The 22645-nt window shown below is 40.4% G+C and overlaps 1 protein-coding gene across 1 annotated transcript; it reads right to left on the reverse strand.

Annotated features, from left to right (window-relative positions):
• Window positions 1–459: 459 nt before the first annotated feature.
• On the reverse strand, window positions 460–17758 carry GASK1B (golgi associated kinase 1B). Its single transcript, XM_009936928.2, has 5 exons — window positions 17600–17758; window positions 15714–16998; window positions 8985–9199; window positions 5024–5250; window positions 460–4751 (listed from the first exon to the last, which is right to left on the reverse strand). The coding sequence occupies exons 2-5, from the start codon at window positions 16708–16710 to the stop codon at window positions 4544–4546; spliced, it is 1647 nt and encodes a 548-aa protein (XP_009935230.1). The 5' UTR covers window positions 16711–16998; window positions 17600–17758; the 3' UTR covers window positions 460–4543.
• Between the last annotated feature and the right edge of the window lie 4887 nt (window positions 17759–22645).

The raw sequence follows: 22645 nt of genomic DNA on the forward strand, positions 1-22645 counted from the left end.
CTGAAGTGAAAGTCTGACTAAGATGCTGGGTTTTTTGTATATTCCTAGACATTATATGGCAATAGGAGCAGAGATTTAAACAATTCATTACTTATGACAATGCTTTTGCTGTTACTAATAAAAGGACAAATAAATTGGCTTTCAAAATGCACAAATACCAAAAGAAAATGGAAATTCAATGTCTAATATAAAACTCAGTTAAAACATTTGAATTCATATCACTCTGTTGTCTGGCAGTTTAGCTCAGATAGATACAAACATATTGCTGGTTTTCTCTACACTTGTAAGTAGAAAACTTTTAACATTATATGTGTTAGCAAGGGGAGAGTTAATCCTCTGAGAACAAAAGTTTTATCCATAATAATGTTTTGTTTAAATTTCAGCTGGCATATACCCCAAATTGGACTTACATTCACAAATACAATTCTACATGTAAACAGCAAATTGTATAAACAACTCTTTATTAGCCAAACGGACCACGTTATAGAAACAAGCTGAGGTATCTATACATATACAAGTATGTTTGTATTTGCATACGCACACATGCATGAAAGTGTTCCCAGCATTGCTACTGGAAGCTTGTCCCTTAATGTACCCTAAATCTGTATTTGCTCTTTTGAAACCATGGAATTTATGTTTTTTTAATATAGTGCATTATGGAATACACATACACAAAAAAAAGGAGGAAACTGCTCTCACAGTGCTTCAAAAAAGTTTTCATGTCCTCGGCTTCTGAAATATTTAAGATTATTAACTTGCTGGCAGGCTCCCAAGGGATTTTAAGGCATCTGTGCCTGTGCTACTTATTTTAAGCTCTGTCTTCCAATGTTATGAAATCAGCAAACTCTCTCGACTTTCTTAGTAACTCCATTTCATGTGGTTCTGGCTTTCAGGCAGATTCAAGAATGACATAATCATATTTTCCCACTCACAGGTTTTGGATGTTTCCGTTGGTTACACCCTTCCGAGTAATGTGCAGCATGAATCTTTGCCTGATCCCATATGCCCATAAACGGAAGACAGTCCAGCAAAGATGGCTAAAACACAGTTTCTTGGCTTTCTGTCGATTACCACCACAGGTAGAGCAAGGCTTCTTTGGGTTCTTTTCCTACTGATTTTACTGAGGCTTCAGTGCAGGAATGTCAGTCCGACGTCACGCTGCTTTAAAAGGAAGTGAGCTGACTTGCCAAGAAACTTTCTTTCCATAAAGTTTACGGAGAATGCAGTAGCTGCGAATAAACAGGCTCTGCAAAGTGCTTCTTTTGTATTTTTTACTGGAGCATTTATGCAAATGCACTCAGAAAATACAGTATTCTTCACTTATGTAAAAAGCCTAGAACTTGGCTCGTATGTACTCATAAGCTCTATCACAATCGTACTTTGTACGATTAACAGTACTGGATTCAAGTACCAAGTTCTACAGCAACAGGATAAACATTACAGAGAAAAGGCACTTTCCAGAGTTTGTAATGGACATTAGAGAATTAAAAGCAGTTTAAACCCCAGTCCCACTGCCCTGTCTCACCAAGCTTCTCCTGACTTCCCTGAAGACTATGAGAGTGGTTTTATGTGTAAGACATATGGCATGTTAACACAGCACAGAAAGCAAGGCCTCTAGCTATGCATAGTGCAATGCTAAGGCACCATTGCAAGGTGAGGGCAGGATGCAAAACACCCTGTCTCGGACACAAATTCAGAGTTTCAGTGAAAGAAGTATCCCTTCACCCTTGGAAAGTGCAATGTGGGCAGCAATGGCACAGCTCAGCCTGCCTGGGCCGTTGGCTCTGGAGTCACTGGTGCCTGCAGCAGTTCTGAGCAGACAGTGCCTTCGTGTGCCTGCCTGGTCCACACCAGGTAGCACAGGGAGATAAGACTATCCTTCCCCTTGTTCCTTCTACCTACGTCTAAATATTCTTTCGCCCTGCAGATTAGCTCTAATGACAACTTGATCTGTACACCTCTGCCACCAGAAACCTCTAGTAAAAAACACCATTCATTTCCCAAGGCCGCTCATTTGCAGGATTTGTCTCCAGAAGCTCTACTCTTTACAGTTACGCCCCTTGTGCTCGGTTAAATTTTTAAGTGCTGCACAGCTTCATGGCTATTTGGTCCTCTTCAGCTCAGACTACTGAGAGGCATTGCTCCAGGTCAGCTTCAGGGCAACTAGTTGGCGATTACATCACTGCTTTAAGAGCTGCCACTGAACTGCCAGGCAAATAAAAAAGCATGTAACATGCTCCAGGAAGCACTAGTCCATATCAAGCAGAAATGGAGAAGAATGCATCAAGATATCACCATAAAAAAAAAATTACCTAACCTAAAAATATTTTAAAATCCTGACTTCTGATTTCTTTCTCTTCTTGGGCAATGAGACAATTCTGGAAAAAACAGCTCCTGGGCAATTGGAGGCAATGACTTGGCATCAGGGTGATCTGTCTAAAGATAGAAGAGGAGAAGCTGGAAGACAGAGTCCTCATGGGACTTTTTTTCATGATCAGGTACACGCTTACATCTCCTCTTGGCCCTCTTCTAAGTTCAGAGCAGCTGAGAGTCGTGCCTTTCTCTTACTCCCAGCAGCGTGTGACAATCCATCTGAACAGGTATCTAGCAGGAAGAAAATGGTGAGATAGGCTAGAAAATGAGACAAACTGATTGCGACGGTCACCAGAGTGGAATTTACCACAACGGGAATTCCATGGGAAATGGATCCAGAGGATTCTTTCTCTAGGCTCTGTTCGCAGTTTGACCTACAGTAATATTTTTGTTTCTGTGATAGAAATTACCTGGCTAACAAGTTGCAACAGTTTAAGAAAGGGCTAATATGAAAAAAAAATTCTACTTTGCTGCTATTAAAACTCCAAAGCACTCTAAAAAATGTCCTTTCAAGGCATTAGTTAAGTTCTAGAAAGTTTTTACAAATTTATCTGCCCTTTGCTGACAGAATAAAATAAAAGATTATTTAGATGGCCAAGCACTTAAAATTTTACTAAGTATCTTTAACTCTGCCTCTAATGAGATCTATTTCTTCTAGTAATACAATTATTGTTCATAGCTGTTCTGATACTAGGAAAGAAAATCTCTTTTAGCTGCAGTGGAATTGTAGCTATTTAAAACATTAAATTCACCCATACACATTAACATCAACACAAAACAGTTTAGTTTCTCATAACGACAAACAACACCATTACACAAGCACTTTTAAAAATATTTTAAAATCTTCTATACCCTAAATTTTTTTACTGTACATAAAGACAAGAGTAGCTATGATATGCCATTATCTCATGGCAAGAAGATAATTGATATTTCTCTGGAAAGATGGTAAGAGTCTTTCTAAACAGATAGGTAGAAAGTGTATCTCATGACAGACTATACTGGGTGATATTTTATTTCTGGAACAGATGAAGGCTAAGAATCCAAAGTGCTTATTCAACCTTCTCTAAGAATCTTAACTGTGAGAATACATGGGTCATCAGCGAGAATCATCACCTCTCAGTGGTTCAGTCTTAATGGAAAACCAGAGCCTGAATTGCTGGCTAGAGCTGAGCACGCAGCATAAACATTTTCTGTGCCTAGTTTAACAACACTCATGTCCTTAGTAGGTCTGCTTTTTGATAATGTTCTAAAACAATATTGTCAAGAACGTTGCAAAACCAAAACGTGTACACTTATTTAGCAACATATTCACATAAAGCTAAGACTGAATTTCTTTTTAAAAAATAGTGGTAATAAAGGTCAATTCTGTGAGTGAGACCCAGTTAATTAATAGACATAAAATATCAGATCATCCACCCACACATCAAAACAACCTATACTGAAAATAGTACAAGTGACTCATGACGAATTGTACTCCATGTACTGGACAGATAAAAACTGTATTTGTCAAATCAATTATTATTGTTAAAGCCATGTTCTCCTCACTCTGTTTTTAAATTTCCCTCATGTCCAGTGTAAACACCCCTGCATCTAGAAGAGCTGAATTTAGTACTCAGATTTCAAAAGATCAAAATAAAATAAAAAAAAATAAGCCCTTGGTAATGTTGGCATTTTAGTATTCATAATCAAAAAGACAAATTCATGTACCAGATATGTTTCAGCAGGTAGATGTGATGACAGTTTTCATCAATGTATTAAGTGCTTACAAATCCCTGTTCCCATTTAAATTCACAATAAAGTTCTACTGACTTGAAAGAGGGAAATAAGAATAATCCAGGCTAATGTACTGAAAATCCTGTTGCTAATTTTCAAACAGTTTAACAGAAGGACTGTTCACGGTGCCTACATATTACTACATTATTTATTGTACCATTTGGTTATTTTACATCTCATTTCACTGGTGACATAGAAAAGACTGTACTGTGTTAAGCCGCAGCTGACATTTAAATGATGTTTCTAAACCATGTAAGATTTCTTATTTAAAAATAAACTTGAAATGTTGAAGAGAATAAAAATTAAATAAGCCTATGAATTAAATCCATTTTACTGTCATTTTTTGCCTCATACACATTTTTTTAAAGACTATCTCTCAGATAGAAACAAGACTGCTTCATTCATTCATGGGCAATACTTTGGCTCCATGTGCATTTATATAAGTTAGAAGAATTTTGGACCTCCTTTCTATTACATCAATAAGCTTTTCAATTCCTTTTCTGCCTCCTTGGCTCTCCCAGTATATTTTGTCAAGGAACAAAGACTGAAGTAACTTCTCACGTAAACGCTGGCTCCTCAGCACTGAAACTGCGGATTCAGGGAATCTGGAAAAGCACAAAGAGATTCATCAGTTTTGCCATCACTCTGAATTGCAATATTTAAGTTGTGGTTTAGCAATCAATTCTATGAACATAGACCACAACTGCGCAACAGATGCTAACAGTGTCTTTTACAGCAGTGGGATTACTCATAGATTTTTAGACACATCCTGTAAATGTCTTGGGCTAATGATATCTATTCCAGTAACTTAGCGTCTCATGCTCGAACTGGGAAGAAATTATCGATCTTTTTGCTAAATTAATAACTTAAAACTTACTCATTGATTCCTTGTAGTATTTTGAAGTCAAGATTGTCCTCATTTCTGTCGAAGAAACCCTTATTGTCTATAAAGGCCAAGTGCCTTCGGTCGTGCCTTCTCTGAACTATGTGTGTCAGGTCAACAGCATCCTGATCACTACATTTCAGCTTCAGTCCTTGCTGCACACAGGAATCCTCCTTGAGAGGTTTGAATCCACAGCAGTTTCTGTCTAGTCGATTATAGATCTAAAACAAAGTACAGCAGAGTGCCAAGTGAAAACAATATCAAAGTATTTGGGGCAAAGTGTGACTGTAAGACATCGCTCACTAACACAGCTGACAGGAAGGCAAGTTCAGGACGAGTACAATTAAAGTCAGAGGTGAAATGGCATTGAAGACCTGGTCCCCATACTTCACGTACTGTTAGAAGCAATTCCCCAGACTGTGTATTTTATCCATTTTATAGCCGTCATTTGTTATGCCACTAGAAATTCTTTGAGAATAGTGGACCAATACCACTGTGTAACTGGAATAACAAGATGGTGAATACAATTCCATTTTTTTCAGAAGGCTGTGGGTTTTTTATATTTTCTCTGCTGGAGAACAATTGAAACAGCACAGCCTGACACACACAGAGGGTCTTCATTTTGTGGGACCTATTACACTAATAGTGCACAAAATAATTGAAAATATTAGTAGGGGGCGCAGCGAACCATCAGAAGCTGCAAAACACAAGAATGAAGACTGCATTTATAATCACTGAGCAGCCTCCCTGAGTTGCACTGTGGTATGTACTTTAACGACATGATGGTCTAGGCTATTTTTTCCCATGCGAACCCTCGCTTATTCATCTCATAGCACTTAGCTGGAAGGAATACATCTGGTCTAACTTTAGCGGTGTAAATGTTAAGCATCCCTTCTGACTTAGTGGTTTATGTTCCCTTTCATAAACAATGACAAGAATGAGGCACCTCCAGAGCAAAGGATGCCATTTTAGGATAACCGTCTAATATGGGAAGGATAAATCACTCCTTGAACGAGCTTCTACCCCTGCTGACTAGATGAGAGTAAACGCACAAGATTGCTAGGGCCCTGAGTGCACGAGAAGGCCTTAATTGCCCTAAGCACCCTCATCTGCAACCTTCACCCACAGCCCCTCTGCCCCTGGGGCCACGAGCCCCATTTAAGCTCAGGCATGGCCCCTCTGAACCCTCCTGGGGTGGGGGGGTGTATCTGCTGCTTGTCCTGCTGGTTGGCCACCTCATCTGTGCCTGATGCTCGCTGGGCTATCAATGGGCCCTCTGGTTGTTAGAATCATAGAATCATTAAGGTTGGAAAAGATTTCTAAGACCATGAAGTCCAACCATCAAGCCAGCACCACCATGCCTGCTAAAAGGCATGGTACCATCCTTCCTGCTGTCTGTCCTGCCCGCCCAGCCACAGAGCTGCCCTCGGTCCAGCATGCCTCCCCAGGGACCAGCCCTGCTCCTCCTGACATGTGCTGACAGAGTGGAGGTCGGGTCTGATGCACCTAAGGCTTCGTCAGCAGCTTAGCAAAGGTAAATCATTCTTTCTGCCCTTGTTTGTTGTACGCTGCTAACACTTCAAACCACTCTAAGCATAAAAGCATTAATGTTCACAAAAGCCTTCTAAAAATACAGTTTTATTTTTGTGACACTCTAGTCAAATGAACTGTTAGGACTCCTCCTGATGTAGAACCACATCACGTGTTGAAAAGGCCTCCTAATTTTGTTCATCAAATGAAAGTCTGAGAGTTGTTTTGGTTTTTCTTAAGTATGTATTACCGGTGCCACGGGTCTTGGCGGCAGTGTTTGTTCTCAGCTGTGAAAATCCTGAGGAAAGGAACAGATTTATCTTCTTTTTTTCTCTTTTCATGAGCAGCATTCAGCCTCTGCAGGCACTAGAGCCCCTCTTTCTTGCAGTGTTCTAGCTCCTGGGATCTCTCACTCAACTCATCCAAAGGCTTTGCCGAAAAATGGAGCGGAGGTCTTCCCAACAGGCTCCTCTGATGTATAGCCCTAATTTATCTGCACCACACTTCATTACAGGAATTAAATAGATGAGGGGATCATGCTCTTACGGACAGCCTCTTCATAATATCTTGCATCATTCCAGTGTTAGAATGATGAGACACTCTGGAACTAATGCCACACCCTTAATAGTTTAGCATTGTTTTTTGACATATACTAAAGTACACGAGGCCCAAACCCCCCAAATTAAAGAAGCCATTTTACATTTCATGTCCTTATTTTACTTGAGTTCTTGCAGAGGCAAGTGAAGGTCAGCTATAAGCATTTTTCAGCCTGCTCCTATGTTTTACAGCATTTGAAAACTGAGATTAGGAACATCTATTATGGGCACCAAACCCATTCTTCTGAGGGAAGTATACTTAACGGAGAATACTTTTCCTCATTATTCTTTATTTCTGAATGACTCATGCAGCACAGATTCCTTTCTTGGTATTTTTTGTTTCAGAGTCTTCATTTTCTGCTGTCAATAAACTTTAAAATCAAGTCTGAGAGCACTCAGATAAAATTCTAATCTTTAAGAATTCACTCACTTTCTGGCACATACATTCTTGTCTGGTAGGCAACTGGAGGTATAAAGGACTCTGATACCAGCTGATGTTATAAGAATAACTTGTTTCTTTATTTCATGTACAATTCAATCCTGTTGTATATTAGTTTAACTGACCTCTCCTTTGGGTAATAGGAGTTCTATTATGAAGATTAAAACCTTGTCTTAGAAGACCTTAAGATTGGAAATCAACACAGAACACATGAGAACTTGTAAACTCTTCAGCACTAAGACAATGGCATGAAAACACTAACTGTACTATTCCTATAGGGGCATTACTATGTTTAGCATCAGAATAATCCACATATGACTTTATACTAGTTTCTAAGAATTACTTGCTCGTAGTGGGACTAAAGACAGAGTTACTAGACAAGTGGCAATCTATTCTTAAAGATGAGTTGAATGCTCTGTTTAACATAACCAGTCCGCAAAAATGTAACTCAAAAATAATTGGAAACATCCATTTACCCTATAACAGGACTGAGAAGGACAAGCATAGGCTATGCATAAACCAAGTCATGATTTTTATAATTTAAGAAACATAACTCTATAAAAAGCTGAATTATATGGACAGTTAAACACAGTGCATAAAACTAGTGCTTGCTGCAGTTTTAAATAAACCAGTAAGTGCTACAGGAGGCTCAGTCACCCAAAGTGTCTGGCAGGCAAGGACCACTGGAAGTAATGCCATATCTCAGGAAGCCATAAAATTAGCTTCCAGCCAGGCGGTTCATTTCAGTCCTTGTTAATACAGGGAGTGTATTAATATGCTACTACACAATCGTTCTAACTGTAGCCACACTTTTTGATAACACTGGGCAGAGCCCTAGCTTGGTGTTATTTGGAGAGCTAATGATTATGTGCCGTACCTGAGGAACAGCAGCCACATCATTCATAAGTTGCTGCTCTACTCTTGCCTTACTGAGTCACTGGCTGGTTTTTAAAAAGAGGGAATATCAGTCACTACAACTGCTATCCTGATCCATATTTGAGTGGACCAAACCCACTTAAATCACCCCTGGGGGCTGGGGAGGTGCAGGAAGGACAACACAGTAAAAAAAAGTGTTTTACAGTTGTGAACATACTCAAGAACTATGTTTGGAGAAACAGTATGTCTGCCTCAAGGTGAAGTAAAAAAAAGTCTTAAGACAAAAGCCTTTGTTCCTCTTTTAAAAAATGAGTCAGTTAGACATCTTTCCTTGATTATAAGTTGTGTTTGAATATTTTAATTGTAAGAAACAACCAGAAACAAGTTCAAACTGTGCAAATACATCTCTTCCTCATTTTAAAAAAAGGAAATAAACTAAAATGACTTTTCCAGGAGTCCCATGTATGCTCACATGACTTTTGAGGCAGATAGTTGCATTCAGTGAGTGTTTTACCTGCAGCAGAAAATCAAAGAGTGCCATCTTGGACCACTCATGATGATGGATTTCGGTACAGCCCCACTCAGCTTTGGGAACTTTACCATTCTGCCAGCATTTCTGCTTTAACAGCTGCTGATATCGCCCCCAGGTTAATCTCACTGAAGAATGGGTATTATTATCTGTTGGACTCAGTGAGGAATCCCAGAGAATAACAGGACACGCTTGGCCATCTGAAAAAGGAAAAATAGATCATCGTTATAGTGCAATACTGTCAGACTTAATCATTCTTTAGGCATTGCCTAAGTATCAATAATAATACCATTTTACAGATGTGGTAGGAAAAACTACTGGGGACTAATAACTTGACATCCTTTGGTTGGTGTGGTCTTATTCCACATACCACAAACTGCTGGAATGGAAGAAGCACAGGCATTATAAATTCCTTCAGTTTACAGAAGGCTTTCTCTGTTTGAAGCAAGAGATTAATGTACAAAATCACACACTAAGACTATTCAAAGGTTTACAGGTAGATAAAGAGCCCACAATGCCACTGTGATTCAACCATGTGATTTCCCTCTGATTCCAGTGAACAGATGGCGATTTACAAGCGCTAAAAACTTAAAGTATTTTTTTCTGCATAATGGGCATAGAAACACTACAAATCCTATACTCAAAGTGGATTTATTTTGTTGTCTTTAGTATTTTAGGCCTATAATGTCTGAATTTACAGCTCTGAAATTATATATGAAAATACTATAGCCTACGAGCTTAGCATGAATAAACATCTTGACAAGTATGTTTTCACCCAGGTACAACACGAGATCTGTTTTGAATAGCAGCTATTTTTTCCAAATTCTTTAATTATTCTGTGTCAAGAATATTCTGCTCTTCGCTAAAACTAAGTCAAGCGCCTTAGCTTTGGTGAATTCAAGTGTTCAGAGTTCTTGGTGGAAAGAAACCTCAGCAAGGAGTTTAAAAAGGGCTTTCCTATTATAAGAACTGGTAAATATTTCACACAATATCAAATAATAGGCATATCTAACTTCTTAGGCAAGTGGAACTCCTTTTCATTGGTGATGCAACGCTGCTGCTGTCTTAAACTGTCAAGGACCCAGCACTTGACTGTGGCTTGTATACACATTGGAACAAAGAAATCCTTTTTACTTTTGGGTGTAGACAGAAGACCGAAATATGATGTCTCAGTACAGAAAGGGGGAATCCTTTAACTGCAAAGCTGCTATTTACTAAATAGCTATTGTTGGAACATGTGTAAAGCTTTAAAATTTATTTATATTCATCTTGAAGGCCTATGAACTTAAAGCCCACACTACTGCACAATTTATCGCATAGTTAAATGCAACCTAAACTGTTTCTTTGTCTTCCACACACGCATGGAGCCAGAGATGCATCTGAAAAGAAGCTTTCAGAAACTCACTTGAAGGCAATGAGATTCATGGCATCTTCTTCTCCAGAGGCAAACCAGACACAGAATAGCACACAGAAAACAGGTATCAGTGCCGATGTCAAGGTAAAAGCTCAAAGTGAATCATCTCGTTTTCGCCAGAGCGGGATGGGCCCCACATGCAATCAAGCTGAAGAGAAAAACCAAACTCCTCTCCAAAACCAGAATGTACTCGATCTTCCTGCCACGGCTTGCACATAGAAGGTAGTCCTTAATTCAGCCCAATGTGCAGCTCCACCACCTCTTTAACTTCCCTCCCAGTTGTCCAGTGTTTCCTTAGGAATACAGAAAGTGTCCATCCACTAGGAACATCAATCTCTCTCTTTCACTAGGATCAGTACTATCTTCATCAGCACCATGCTCCACGCTCTTTCCTCTGCTGGAAAAAGCACTGAGCGCTCCTTAAAATCGGGCTTCTACTGAGGTGCCTGAATAAGAGTTTAGGATTTGTAAAATCCAGGCCATTTCCCCATCTCTCTTGCTTTGACTCTATCACCTACATTGTAGACCACTTTGGCCAAGTCAGGTCAACTATTGGCTAAGCCTCTTTTCCAAGCCAGCTGGAGAAAGTCTATATAAAGCGTTGGGAATTGTCACTAAAAAAGGACAGCTTTTTCTTCAGAACTAAGTCTGCTCTATTATTTTTGTATCTCCAGTAACAGCTCATGTAACTATTCAGGAATTCTTCCACAAACCAAACACATAAATGGTCTTCTAACAAAACAAACATCTGTCTACCCAAAAAGGATATGATAAACAATAGTAACATAAATACTTGAAAAATATGAATAATATCTTGCCAGTTTCCATTATGATACAAAAACATTTTTAAAAGACCAAGGCTAACTACAGGAAATGTTTGTATTTCAGGGGAAATGGGAGCAGAAAAGATGAGCCAAAATAAAATCTTTCAACTCTGTAATATAAATTGAATTACAGGAATATGACACAGCAGCTTCGGTAAAGAGCAGTGACTTACATTTTTGACACTTGCAGGAAAAACATGAAGATGCTGAATTAAAGCAGATAAGGGGTCTGATTCATAGCTGTGTGAATTGGTGTGATCCCACTGAAATCTGTGGAGCTCTTCCAATTCAAACCTTGTGAGGATGGGGCTGAAGTTAACTGAATGGTGAAAAGTAAGGCCTGGCTAAGAATCAGAGCTTCCAGTTTGATACAGCCAAAACTGAGGGGATTGACCACATTTCAGAAGTCGTCCAGTGTGTTCTGCATGCACTTCTTTTTCTATTCTGCTTTATATATTAATACAAAGGGTTACTGCTTTTCTGTTGCTGTGGCTCCATTGCACTGAATCTTGCCCAAAATTGACTTAATTTCCTTTCCATCTGCCACTTTAGATCAATATATTTATTTGACTATCTGAAGCTGATCTGCAAAATTGTATGGGGAAGATTTTTCAAAACTTGTGTTGGAACCAACTTCCTAGTAATTCATATAAATTTTTAAACATTGAAATATTTCTAAAAATCTCTTAGGCCCTTTGGAGCTATTGGCTCAGGATATCCCAAACCAAATAAGCTAACACAGGTGAAACCTCAGACTGCAGAGATCAGGCTACCTCAAGGTACTGGGACTCCTTCATGAGCAGTTAGGTAATGTATCACTGTACGGCTTCTTCAACATAGGCATCATCTTAAGATATCCACACAACACATTGCTTTGGAAATAGTCTGTGTGCTTCTTAACCACAAAGATGCTCTTGCAAAAGTTACTCTTCTACCTCGTGCTCTAGCTTGTGTCTGCAGCATTTTTTCTAACTTCCTTGAAAGAAAATATTTTCAAACATACCCATGAAAGCATCACTAAAAAGAGCAAATATTTCAGGGGGTAGTTAAAGCCCTTTCTCAAACTCCTCTTTGTTCACTGTAAAGCACTACAGCTTACCACTGCCACACTTGAAAGAAACAGTTTAGTTGCCCACGTACTAACAGGAGAGGGTAATTTAGTGTGGAAAGATGAGAGACTGACATACAGAACATTACTTGAATTTTAGAGTTTAAAATTAAGTTCTGAGAGAAAATACGAGGGACAGAAGCAGAAATCAGACAGAAGTTATGCCATTTATTTTTCTTTTTTCCCTCTGCACCTTATTCGCAGTGTTTCTGTTCTGTACTCATAAGGACATCAGAACTAAGGAATTCATGAAACATGCATCAGCTGCTCTCTAGGCTACAGACTGCATTATTGCTTATACATGAACTTCTCTACCAAACAGAATATTGGGAATACACCACTGGTACCCTTCTGAGAAGTACAATACTGTGGTGTAAGTTGTTTGGGTTTTTAGACAGAAAACAGGGCAGATAAATTGAAGCACTTTAGAGCATTCTGAATGCATAAGGCAGTGTTAAGTTTTTCGTATTCTTTGCCCTGACCTTACTGATTCATAACATCTTTGCCTGATTTTGCATAGCTTTTGGTGGGATGGCAAGGGCAGGCTGATAGTGCACGGTATAACATGGAAAGACTTATGGCTCCATATATCATCGTGCAGAGGCCAGTAAAGCAAAATGACAAGCACAACCAGTGAAGCTATCTATCGAATGTCATTCATCTATCTGCACTAAGCCAGCCATGAAAGGTGTTACTCAAAGGAAGAGTTTCTTGCCTATTTTAGGAAAAACTGGTTCTGGGCAAGTGGCAGGTTCAGTCTTCAGCTAAAAGAAAGCCCAAATGAACTGCACACACCTGTGCTTATTCTCAGCACAGGATAAAACATATTTAGCCAAACTTATATCAGAAAAGAGGGGTGGTAGTCAGCATACAGTAGTTCAGGCCCTCAGCCAGTGGCGCAGCAAAACTGCACAGCAATAGCTGAGTATTTTGTACCAAAAGTTGAGTAAAGAGCTCAGCCTTCTTGCTATGATCCAAGAGCCAGAGTCCTACTCCTGCTTGCGTATGCCCAGAATCATGTTCTCTTAGCCTGTAACACTGAACTCAAAAGGGCTTTGCCCACCTGTACTCCCCAGGTTTTTTACATTTGGCCAATTCATCACAAAAATATGAAGGAAAGTGTTATACCTGATTTTTCCGTCCATGATGGAAAAATGAGATAAAACATTTAAAAGAAAAACACAGTTAACACTTAAAAGTGTTTGCAATTAACTAGGGAAGGCAAGGGCAGCAGATAGAGGACTTGCATACAGTATTTCGTGGGACTTGGGAAAAAAAAAAAAATCAGTGAGGGATTTGTGGGAATAGGGGAAACAGAACCTGTCCAGGGATTTACTAAACAGTTCTTTGAAACTGCTTTTGACAAAATAAATGACAGTTTTGAAAAGCCCTTTTTTAAGATTTTAATGCTACATCAAACATGTCTTGTTAGATCACATCACAACTAAGGGACGCTAAAGGGATGTGTCATGGAGAGAGATATGTCAGCCCAGAAGTTGTGTACATTCACACACACATGCACAGTCTCTAATCCTGCATTGCTTGCTTTCCCATATGAATAACCATGACACACACAAGCCACCCTGGAACTTTGCAGTGCCCACCTCATCTTAACTTGAATGCATATGGGTTATAGAAATGAGCTCACTAATTGTTCACATCATTTTTTAAGAATATATTTTTGCTCATTTTCTTAACACAGATGTTTTCCAGATTATGCCAAACACAAGCATGTAAATAGTAATGAGCTCAAGTAGATATTAGGCATCTGAGCTCCAGCATATTTCCAGGGTAAAGAAATGGAGAAAGACAAGGTACGGTAACTATTCCAAATGCTCTGTTCACCCTTTAACTGGAAAAAATGAAGTGAGACCAAAATAATGTTATTTCTCCTCTCATCACTTAGCAACACTCTTCTTGCTATAGGAACATAGCCAGTTATGAGGAAAAGAAAATTAAAGAGGGCAGAATGACACTGTCCCAGACAGTCCAAACCATAGTGTAAAGTGACAGACACTGAGCAACACCATGCACAATTAGCCTAATAGCAGTTTTCAGAGGCTTGCAGTCTGTCATCTCTGCAGGCACACTGTGCAGTTGCTCCAACTGAACTACCTTAATTCCTTATGACAGCTTTATAGCAATAAATCTTGTTCCTAAAAATAAACTAGGCATAATGTATCTTCCATGCTCTGCAAGTATGAATAATATTCAGAAGCCTTCAAACTGATGTTCCTCAAGAATCATTCACATTGTTGTGCAGGCTGCCAAAAGGAAGGTTTACAAAGCAGGAAGAAATCAGATCACTGAGTCCTCTTCCTCCTGTCAGACTTTCAAAAGTCATTCTTGCATTACTTTTTTTCAGAAATGCAGACTGATATAAAAATATTATGTATAAGCTAATTTCAGCAGCAAGAAAGGAACAGCAAAAACATAGCTAGCCACTTTAGCAATGATTCATTAAAATGCAACATAGTCCTTTTTGGTTTGTGATTTGTGACTGTACAAAAATAGCAGTTAGGCTGCAGACATATTAAACAAGATAACAATGTTAGAAGTAGACTCACTTCTAACACACATTACATGCCTGAAATATAGCTTTAATTTCACCAAAGGACAAAAATCAAATTTTTAATTGAAAATTTTATACCAACCATGTAACAGGCATATTGAGATATTTACTGTGTATATTTCTTTTTCTGCATAATACATAGATGTGTGTAATGAACCTCAAAATGTATGGCAGAATTTACTTAAATGTAGGAGTGGCTTTCAGTTACCAGGGGAGACAGAAGCACTTTTTAAAAATTTTTCACTTCCCAGAGGTATTAGTACCATGAAAGCAGCATCAAACTTCTGCAAGAAGTTCCCCTGCCTCTGAGTAGGTTATCTGAAAAACCCCCTTTCCTACCATCTGTTTGAGAGGTGAATTCTTGTGCTCACTTTCCACAACATTTCACTAAAGTCAAATCTAAAAGATGAGAAAACCTTAAACTCAGAAATATCCATTGAATCACAGGGTATTCTAGAATTTCTTACGCCAGTTTCACTTCAGGCAGTCTGTAAAACATCATGCAATCTACGGATAACTTTTTTTCCTCATTCCAGACTCTCGTGGAAGAGAAATTGTTACTACCCTCAGCAGCTCAATGGTATTTGATTTAAACTTTGAGACACTGTGTCCTTCGAACAGGATAATTGCACTGCAGAAACCACACACGGATACCAGCTTTACTTCCCTGTGATGATGGGGTTAGTTTCTCAGGCTCACAGGAGTTAAAGGTGGCTGCTGCCTTGTGGTTAACACAGGAGGGGGAACGAAACCTCACCACCCCACCTGCAAGCTGAAAGACATAGGAATGTATTACCTGGGAAGAGCTCGGATCTCCTGCTTACGGAAGGTAAGGTCCTGTTCAGCCCCAAGATCCTATCCAAATGAAAGGCAAACACCTCGCTCATGTCGAGGGGTCTTTTGACGATGCCACAGTGCCCCTGATTACAAGCAGTTCCTGCGGTGTGGGGACTTCTCGCAAATACTACCAGGACTGCTTTGTGAGAGGGTACTTCTTGGATGCTCTCTATCCGAGAATCTGCCAGCATGCGCATGTTTAGGATGTCATCTTTGCTCAGCCAAGAGGGAGAGCTCTCGCTGTAAATCCTGATATTGCTTTCCTCAGGCTGGGGCTGTGCCTTTATAGCTCCAGAAATCCCCCCAGGTCTCTGGTTACCCCTCTCCCTGATTGCCATTCCTTTGTGCCTGTGTTCGTCCAGACGGTGCTTTCTCGCCTCCAGAGCCACTGCTGCTCCCATTGTGCCTGCAGCACGCGTGGCCCTTCCCGGCTGTTGGGCAAAGGCCTCTTCCCGGCCCATAAAAGCGGCTTTTGGAAAGTGCTGCCCATAGGACAAAGTAGTTGCATGCTTCTTCCTGCGCTTTGGTTTCACTGTGCCTCTGATATTGGCAGGCTTGCTGCGCTTGGACCGCAGCGTGATATAAACTACATTGGGTGGCAGCAAGGTCCCATTGCTACCAAGCTGGGGTTCCTGCAAATTGGGTGATGACAGGGTGCCATCCAGTGGGATGCCTAGAAGAGGAGTTTGGGCTGCATCCTGGAGACTTCTGGCACTGATCTTTTGGTGTCCTCCTTTGTGCTGGGGTAAAACATGCCCCACTTGACTGACAAGGAATCCCAGGTAGACCACGCAGGCAGTGCCCACTAGCAGATTCCTCCTTGTCCTTGGGCGCCTGCAAGTCCAGAGCCTCAGCACCCGTGGGGGGCACAGGCAGCAAATAAATAAGTTTTTGATTTTATTTGGCTGATCAAAGGTGGTCATTTCTCTAGTGAATCCACATGATGAAAACAGCATAAAGTCTTCTGTACATTCCAGCCAGGATGATGATGCATGATTTCCCTTCCCCAATTTCTGTTTCTCCTTTTCCAAATAGCTTCCAGCATGGGTGATGAACAGAGGCTATTGATATGCCTGGGAACGTGTTTAGCACTAAGGATGCTGACACTCCACCTTCTCAAGCCGTTAAATTCTTATCAGCCACCACAGGGGAACTGATTGGCTTCAGAGAATGAATGGAGCCAGCTACGTAAGCAAAGTTTACTGACTTGTAGTCTAAAATATCTGAAGTATCTCCTTTGAAAACTGCAAAAAGAAAAGAGTGGTAGCATTTCATTTTGTTACTCGCATATGGTATCTGTGGTATCTGTGGTTCTGTATTTTTGAGAGGTAAAAGCTCTAAATGAGACAGTATGCATCTAGAAATTTTTCAGGATACATCTTTCACTTTCTCATTGCAGTATAAATCGAACACAAAAATCATGAAATACAGGCTCAATTTGCAATCTCTGCTAGCTGTATTCCAGCATTAGAAGTTTGTCAAACTCCGATAATTATCCTCTTATTTTTATGAGACAGTCTTCACTAAACCACATGTTATGGAAGTGCTGTAAATTATACAATATTAAGCACCAGTAAATGTAACAGTTCTATGCACATATTCACCAGCAGAAAAATATACTAGCAGTGCCAAATTTCCTTAGCTGAATAAGAACACAGTTCACATTAATAAACACAGATTAAAGATGAAAGATGGTTAATTCTTTTCACTCTTGTGAAGCCATAAATAGGATCTAGCTATAGTTTTTTCAAATAAAATGAGATGTTTATATATCCTTTCAAAGAAACAAAGATAGAATAAGTGCACATTGTATATATATTGCTATAAAAATCCAAAATCTCTTACCTATTCAGCTTGATACATCCTTTGTTCTGGTAAAAACTCCTTAGGTTAATAAAAGTAACTTAGCAGAAGCTGACATTCTTAAAGTATCCTAGCACATATTTCAGTTTTAAGTATGGTTCACATTTAGGTATTTCATTGCAAGCTAAATACTGTTTGGAAGCTAACTGGCACTGAGAGGTGGTTTGCTTACGAACTGCTATAAACTTACATGAACCTCACATTATAAAAAAAAAAAAAGCAGCAGCAACTTCTATTTTAAATTCTGTAATGAAAAGTCCTGTGAAGTATGTGCCTTCCAAAAGTGCATTCCATCCATTTCTAACTCCTGAGGGCCCTCTAGTGCACTGCATGCAAATATACTGAAGAAATTCCCACTTTCCAATTTTTTTTTAATTTAGAGTAAAAAAGACCCTGTGAATTTTAAAACATTTGGGAATCATATGTTCCTTTGAGGAATACAAAACAGACAGTGGCTTTTAAAGTGCTGTTAATATGCTGTTAAAGAGCTCAGGAGTGTTTCCTATCTGTGCTTTCCAAAGCGAGGCACAGCATAGTCACTACACAGATGGAAAAGTTGAGGCAGAGAGAAGCAAAGGGCTTGCGCAGAGTTAAGTGAGACACTGGCAAAGCTCTGACTTCTGACTCCGCACCTAGTCTAAATACAAAATAATAAAATGTACATGTTCACTGTAATTCAAGCTAATGGAGATATTATCTTCTCTGTAATTAATACCAAGGAGAATGGACAGTTAAGGAATTGGTTTATGTTTCAGATGGGCCCAATTTGAATTTATAAAACTTTGTGAGGGGATTTGAGAGCAGCCCTGTGGAGAAGGCCTTGGGGGTACTGGTGGATGAAAAGCTGGACATGACCCAGCAATGTGTGCTCACAGCCTGGAAGGCCAACCGTGCCCTGGGCTGCATCAAGAGAATCGTGGCCAGCAGGTTGAGGGGGGTGATTCTACCCCTCTGCTGTGCTCTGGTGAGACCCCACCTGGAGGCCTGCATCCAGCTCTGGAGCCTCCAGCACAGGAAAGACACAGACTTGTTGGAGCGGGTCCAGAGGAGACCCACAACAATGATCAGAAGGATGGAACACCTCTCCTATGAGGAAAGGCTGAGAGAGTTGGGGCTGTCCAGCCTGGAGAAGAGAAGGCTGTGGGGAGACCTTATTGCAGCTTTCCAGTACCTAAAAAGGGCTTCTAAGAAAGATGGCGAAAGGCTTTTTAGTTGGGCCTCTTGCGATAGGACAAGGGGTAATGGTTTTACACTAATGGAGGGTAGATTTAGGCTGGATATAAGGAATAAATTTTTTACCATGAGGGTGGTGAAACGCTGGAGCACGTTGCCCAGAGAGGTGGCAGCTGCCCCGTCCCTGGAAACATTCACGGTCAGGTTGGATGAGGCTCTGAGCAACCTGGCCTAGTGGAAGATGTCCCTGGTCATTGCAGGGGGGTTGAACTAGGTGACTTTTAGAGGCCCCTTCCAACCCAAAGTATTCTATGATTCTATAACATTTCTCTCAAAGCTTGGAACCTATGTAATTTTTCTACTGCAACTCTAAAGATTATCTGGAGGAAATTATAAAAGGGTATGGAGGATCATTCTTCATTCCTCATTTCGTTTGTAGCCTTGACATCAAAATGTGGTGTACCCACCGACGTAGTGTTGACTGCTGAGGTTTTTTGAGGCTTTCAAAATGTGATGACAGGAACAATATTTCCTTTATTTTTCATGTTCAGAAAGGAGAACTCAGTCTTTACATGTTGCACCATTGTATTCTTTGGAATACATGGTGGTAAGAATTCAACTAGCTAGGATTCAATATCCTGTTAATCTAGCAGATATTTTCACCTAGTTTTTGTTCCTTAAAACACAACATGTCAAGACACATTCTTTTTTTCATCTCTTGTTGCGTACATCTCCAGTGCCCTACTAGATTTCACAAAATAATTAAGGCTGGAATGGCTATGGACTCTTTTTGAAAAACAAACATTTGTGTTTCAGGAAAGACAAAGAAAATGCTTGTTGTTCTGGTGAGTAGTATTATTCTCTCTGGAATCACTACTAACTAAAAGCTGCAGCAGAGCACTAAAAGGCATCGCTGAGCTGAAAAGGTACTTCCCCTGTGGTCATAAGATATTGAAGATGGATTTTCTCAAAGAATACACTGAACTACTTTAGCTGTCTGACCAAATTCTGGCCTAGGTTACTGCACTTTGCCTAACTATATTTAGCCTGTAATGTCAGTTAGAGTCTGCATTTATTTCTTGCTCTAGACTATATTTCTGGTATTGCCAACTGCATACGTTAAACTCTATTTCTGGTATTGCCATCTGCATACGTTAACCTCAACTTCTCATGTCATTTCTTTATATACCCATATTCCATAGTCAGCATTATCCCTTCCTAAGTTTAGGCATACAGGAATATCAAAACTAATATTGTAGAACAGCAATGAATGGAAGACGGGAATTTAAGTGGTATTTTCTAGTCCTTGTCCTCCCTTAGATATAGCTGAATTACAGATGTGCAATTATTTTCTTACTTTTTTCTTTTTTTTGCTGTTGTTTAACAGAAATTCATCTCCACCTGTACCTGCATTTGTAGAAGAAACCAGATCAACTTGTATTTGCAGGAAGGACTGCTACCCAGGGTGCTGCTGACGGTGCTGGACAAGCTACAGGCTCTGGAGCAGCTGGTGGGCAGCACTGCTGCCAGCCTCCCTAGCAGACAGTCTCCGGCCAGCCTGTGGGCAGTGCAAGCAGGACGAGCAGCATCCCTGACCAGCAGCAGCAGCATCCTTCTGCAGGAGATGGCTGGACTGAGCCAACGACCACCAGCCACAAGCTCCTGCGTCCTGACTCATGTGCAGGAAACCTCAGAAAGCACCATCCCGTTATTTAAATGCTCTGATCTATTTTCAAATCTCTGAAGGTGGGAAGGCAGTAGTAACCCACTTTTTAGGAAACAACAAAAATTCACTAATTCACAAGAAAGTTCTCAAAACCTCCTGGTCGCAGAGTTTATACGTAAATCATCCTCTCCTATGCAATCTCCTATAGCCTTTCACATTCGCATCCTTCTTAAATCCTACCAAGTACAGCGTCTTCCTTCTTATCTGAATTATTATTCATACTTGTTTTCTACAACTTCTTTCATAGGTCATCTTCCTTCTTTCATCTAGACTAAGTACAGCCTTTTGGGACAGTGAATACTACATCTGGAGAACTAAAGAAAAACACAGAGAAAACCATTTGTAACAATACAGTGATACAATATTATTATTAATACAAAAAGCTACCTATCAGCTAGTATGTTTCTCTCCAAAATGTAAGATTGGGTGTCAATTTTTACAAGTAACGGTGTTGTATTTTTAAGCAATACGTGTCCTATTTCTTCATCTAACCCTTCCTCCTTGCTCCACTCAGTCATTTCAGTATTCAGAGATACAGGATTTACAGACACTTACTTTTTTTCTTTTTCCAAGATGTCCCAGTTTGGTTCTTCCCACTGTAGTTACAACTGCAAAAGTTGCTGGGATTCAGCAAAGAGCAAAATATTTTTTGTGGTGGCTTGTAAAGCATTTTGCAACAAAAGATGCTCTTTAAGTGGACATGTTATATTCATAGAAGGCTCTGAAATTTGAAATATGAATGTTGCCAATTTTAGTAAACACTGCACATTGATGGACTGCCTTTCCCATATACTTTTCATCTCCAACAACCTATGGTTTCAGTGAAGTCAAACAGCACAAATCAATGAATTAGAATCTGCCTATATTTGACGTGTTTCATATGTACCATCAGTGCTGTTTCAACTACTGTGTTAATGAGAAAAACAATGCTCCAGAACAAGCATAGTCTGAAGAAATAATGAGGAATAGATGAAACAGTGAGGAATAGCCGAGCGTCAGTTCAGGTGGGACAGAGACAGTAATTAGAAGTGATTTCTGATGAATTCTCTGAGACCCATCCACTCCTCCAAATGAAACCAGAAGAGGAATTTTTGGCCAAAACGTTTTGTTCAATGTGAAGAGTCTTCTGAAGCCAAAACTCAACACCCCTCTTTATTCCTGGATGCTTGGGAGGGTGTAGTTTCAGGCTTGGCTCCTTGTTGTGTGCGCTCTTGCTTTTTACGTGCAGGCATTTCAATGTAAAAGATTAACATGTTTCTTAACGTACTTTTTTTTCTGAAATAGAATAATGTAACATGTAGACTCGCGATACCTTTAGCATAAAAAGCACTCTTTTTTTTTTCCAGGCTACACTTGTGATTATCTTACGGGACGTTGCTTCTCTCACATGCACTGCAGCTGAACTGTTTCCATAGAGACGTTGTGCAGTTCATCTCTCTGAATGTCACCCGGACAGACATTGATGTTAAAATGATTGATAAACGGCGCACTCCTAGCTCTACTGGGCCCATGGGACTGAGAACTTATGTGCCAGAGGGAAAAAAAGTATGTCTTTATTATTGATAATACAATTTGCTTTGCAAACTATGAAGCATTACTTTAGGCGGCTTGTGCTGGGTTTGTAAGGAGCTCGATTTGGGCTGCCATCTGGAAACTACACTCCAGAGAGAAAATGTTTGCTTCGTGACTAAACACGCTGACTAACAGCCTGTGCTTCAACCGGTCTGGATCAAGTCCTTACAGGGAAATCCACAAAAATCTCGACATATTTTTCCGCATTCGCTTCTGGTTGTGGAACAGCGCAGGAGTTTGGAAAGCCAAAGGCGGTCATTTTTGTGCTCAGAGGAAAACAAACCCCACCGTGTGCCGGCTGCCCGGCCTGGGCGACCCGACCCGACCCGACCCGACCCGACCCGACCCGGCGGGGAGCTTTTCGCCTCACGGCCTCCCAATGTCGCCGCCTTCCCCGAGCACCCACTGCCCCTGCCCCCAGCTCGGCAAGGCGGTCGCGGGAGCGAGAGAGGAGCCGCGGCCGAGGCCGCCCTTTCCCCTCTGCTAGCGCTCCTGTCTCCAAAGCGTGCCCGGGAAGAACCCCGCCGCCGCCATGACGCCTGCAGGCCGCGGGGGAG

This window comes from Opisthocomus hoazin, chromosome 5 (assembly GCF_030867145.1).
Source record: "Opisthocomus hoazin isolate bOpiHoa1 chromosome 5, bOpiHoa1.hap1, whole genome shotgun sequence".
Classification (NCBI taxonomy): Eukaryota; Metazoa; Chordata; class Aves; order Opisthocomiformes; family Opisthocomidae; genus Opisthocomus; species Opisthocomus hoazin.

Excerpts from the sequence above, each read along its gene's own strand:
- GASK1B (XM_009936928.2), bottom strand. The coding sequence starts at position 16,710 with ATGCTGTTTTCATCATGTGGATTCACTAGAGAAATGACCACCTTTGAT. Across the intron at positions 9,200-15,713 it reads GAGATCCGAGCTCTTCCCAG|ATGGCCAAGCGTGTCCTGTT; the intron begins GTAATACATTCC and ends TTCCTTTTTCAG. Across the intron at positions 5,251-8,984 it reads TCTTTGATTTTCTGCTGCAG|ATCTATAATCGACTAGACAG; the intron begins GTAAAACACTCA and ends ACTTTGTTTTAG.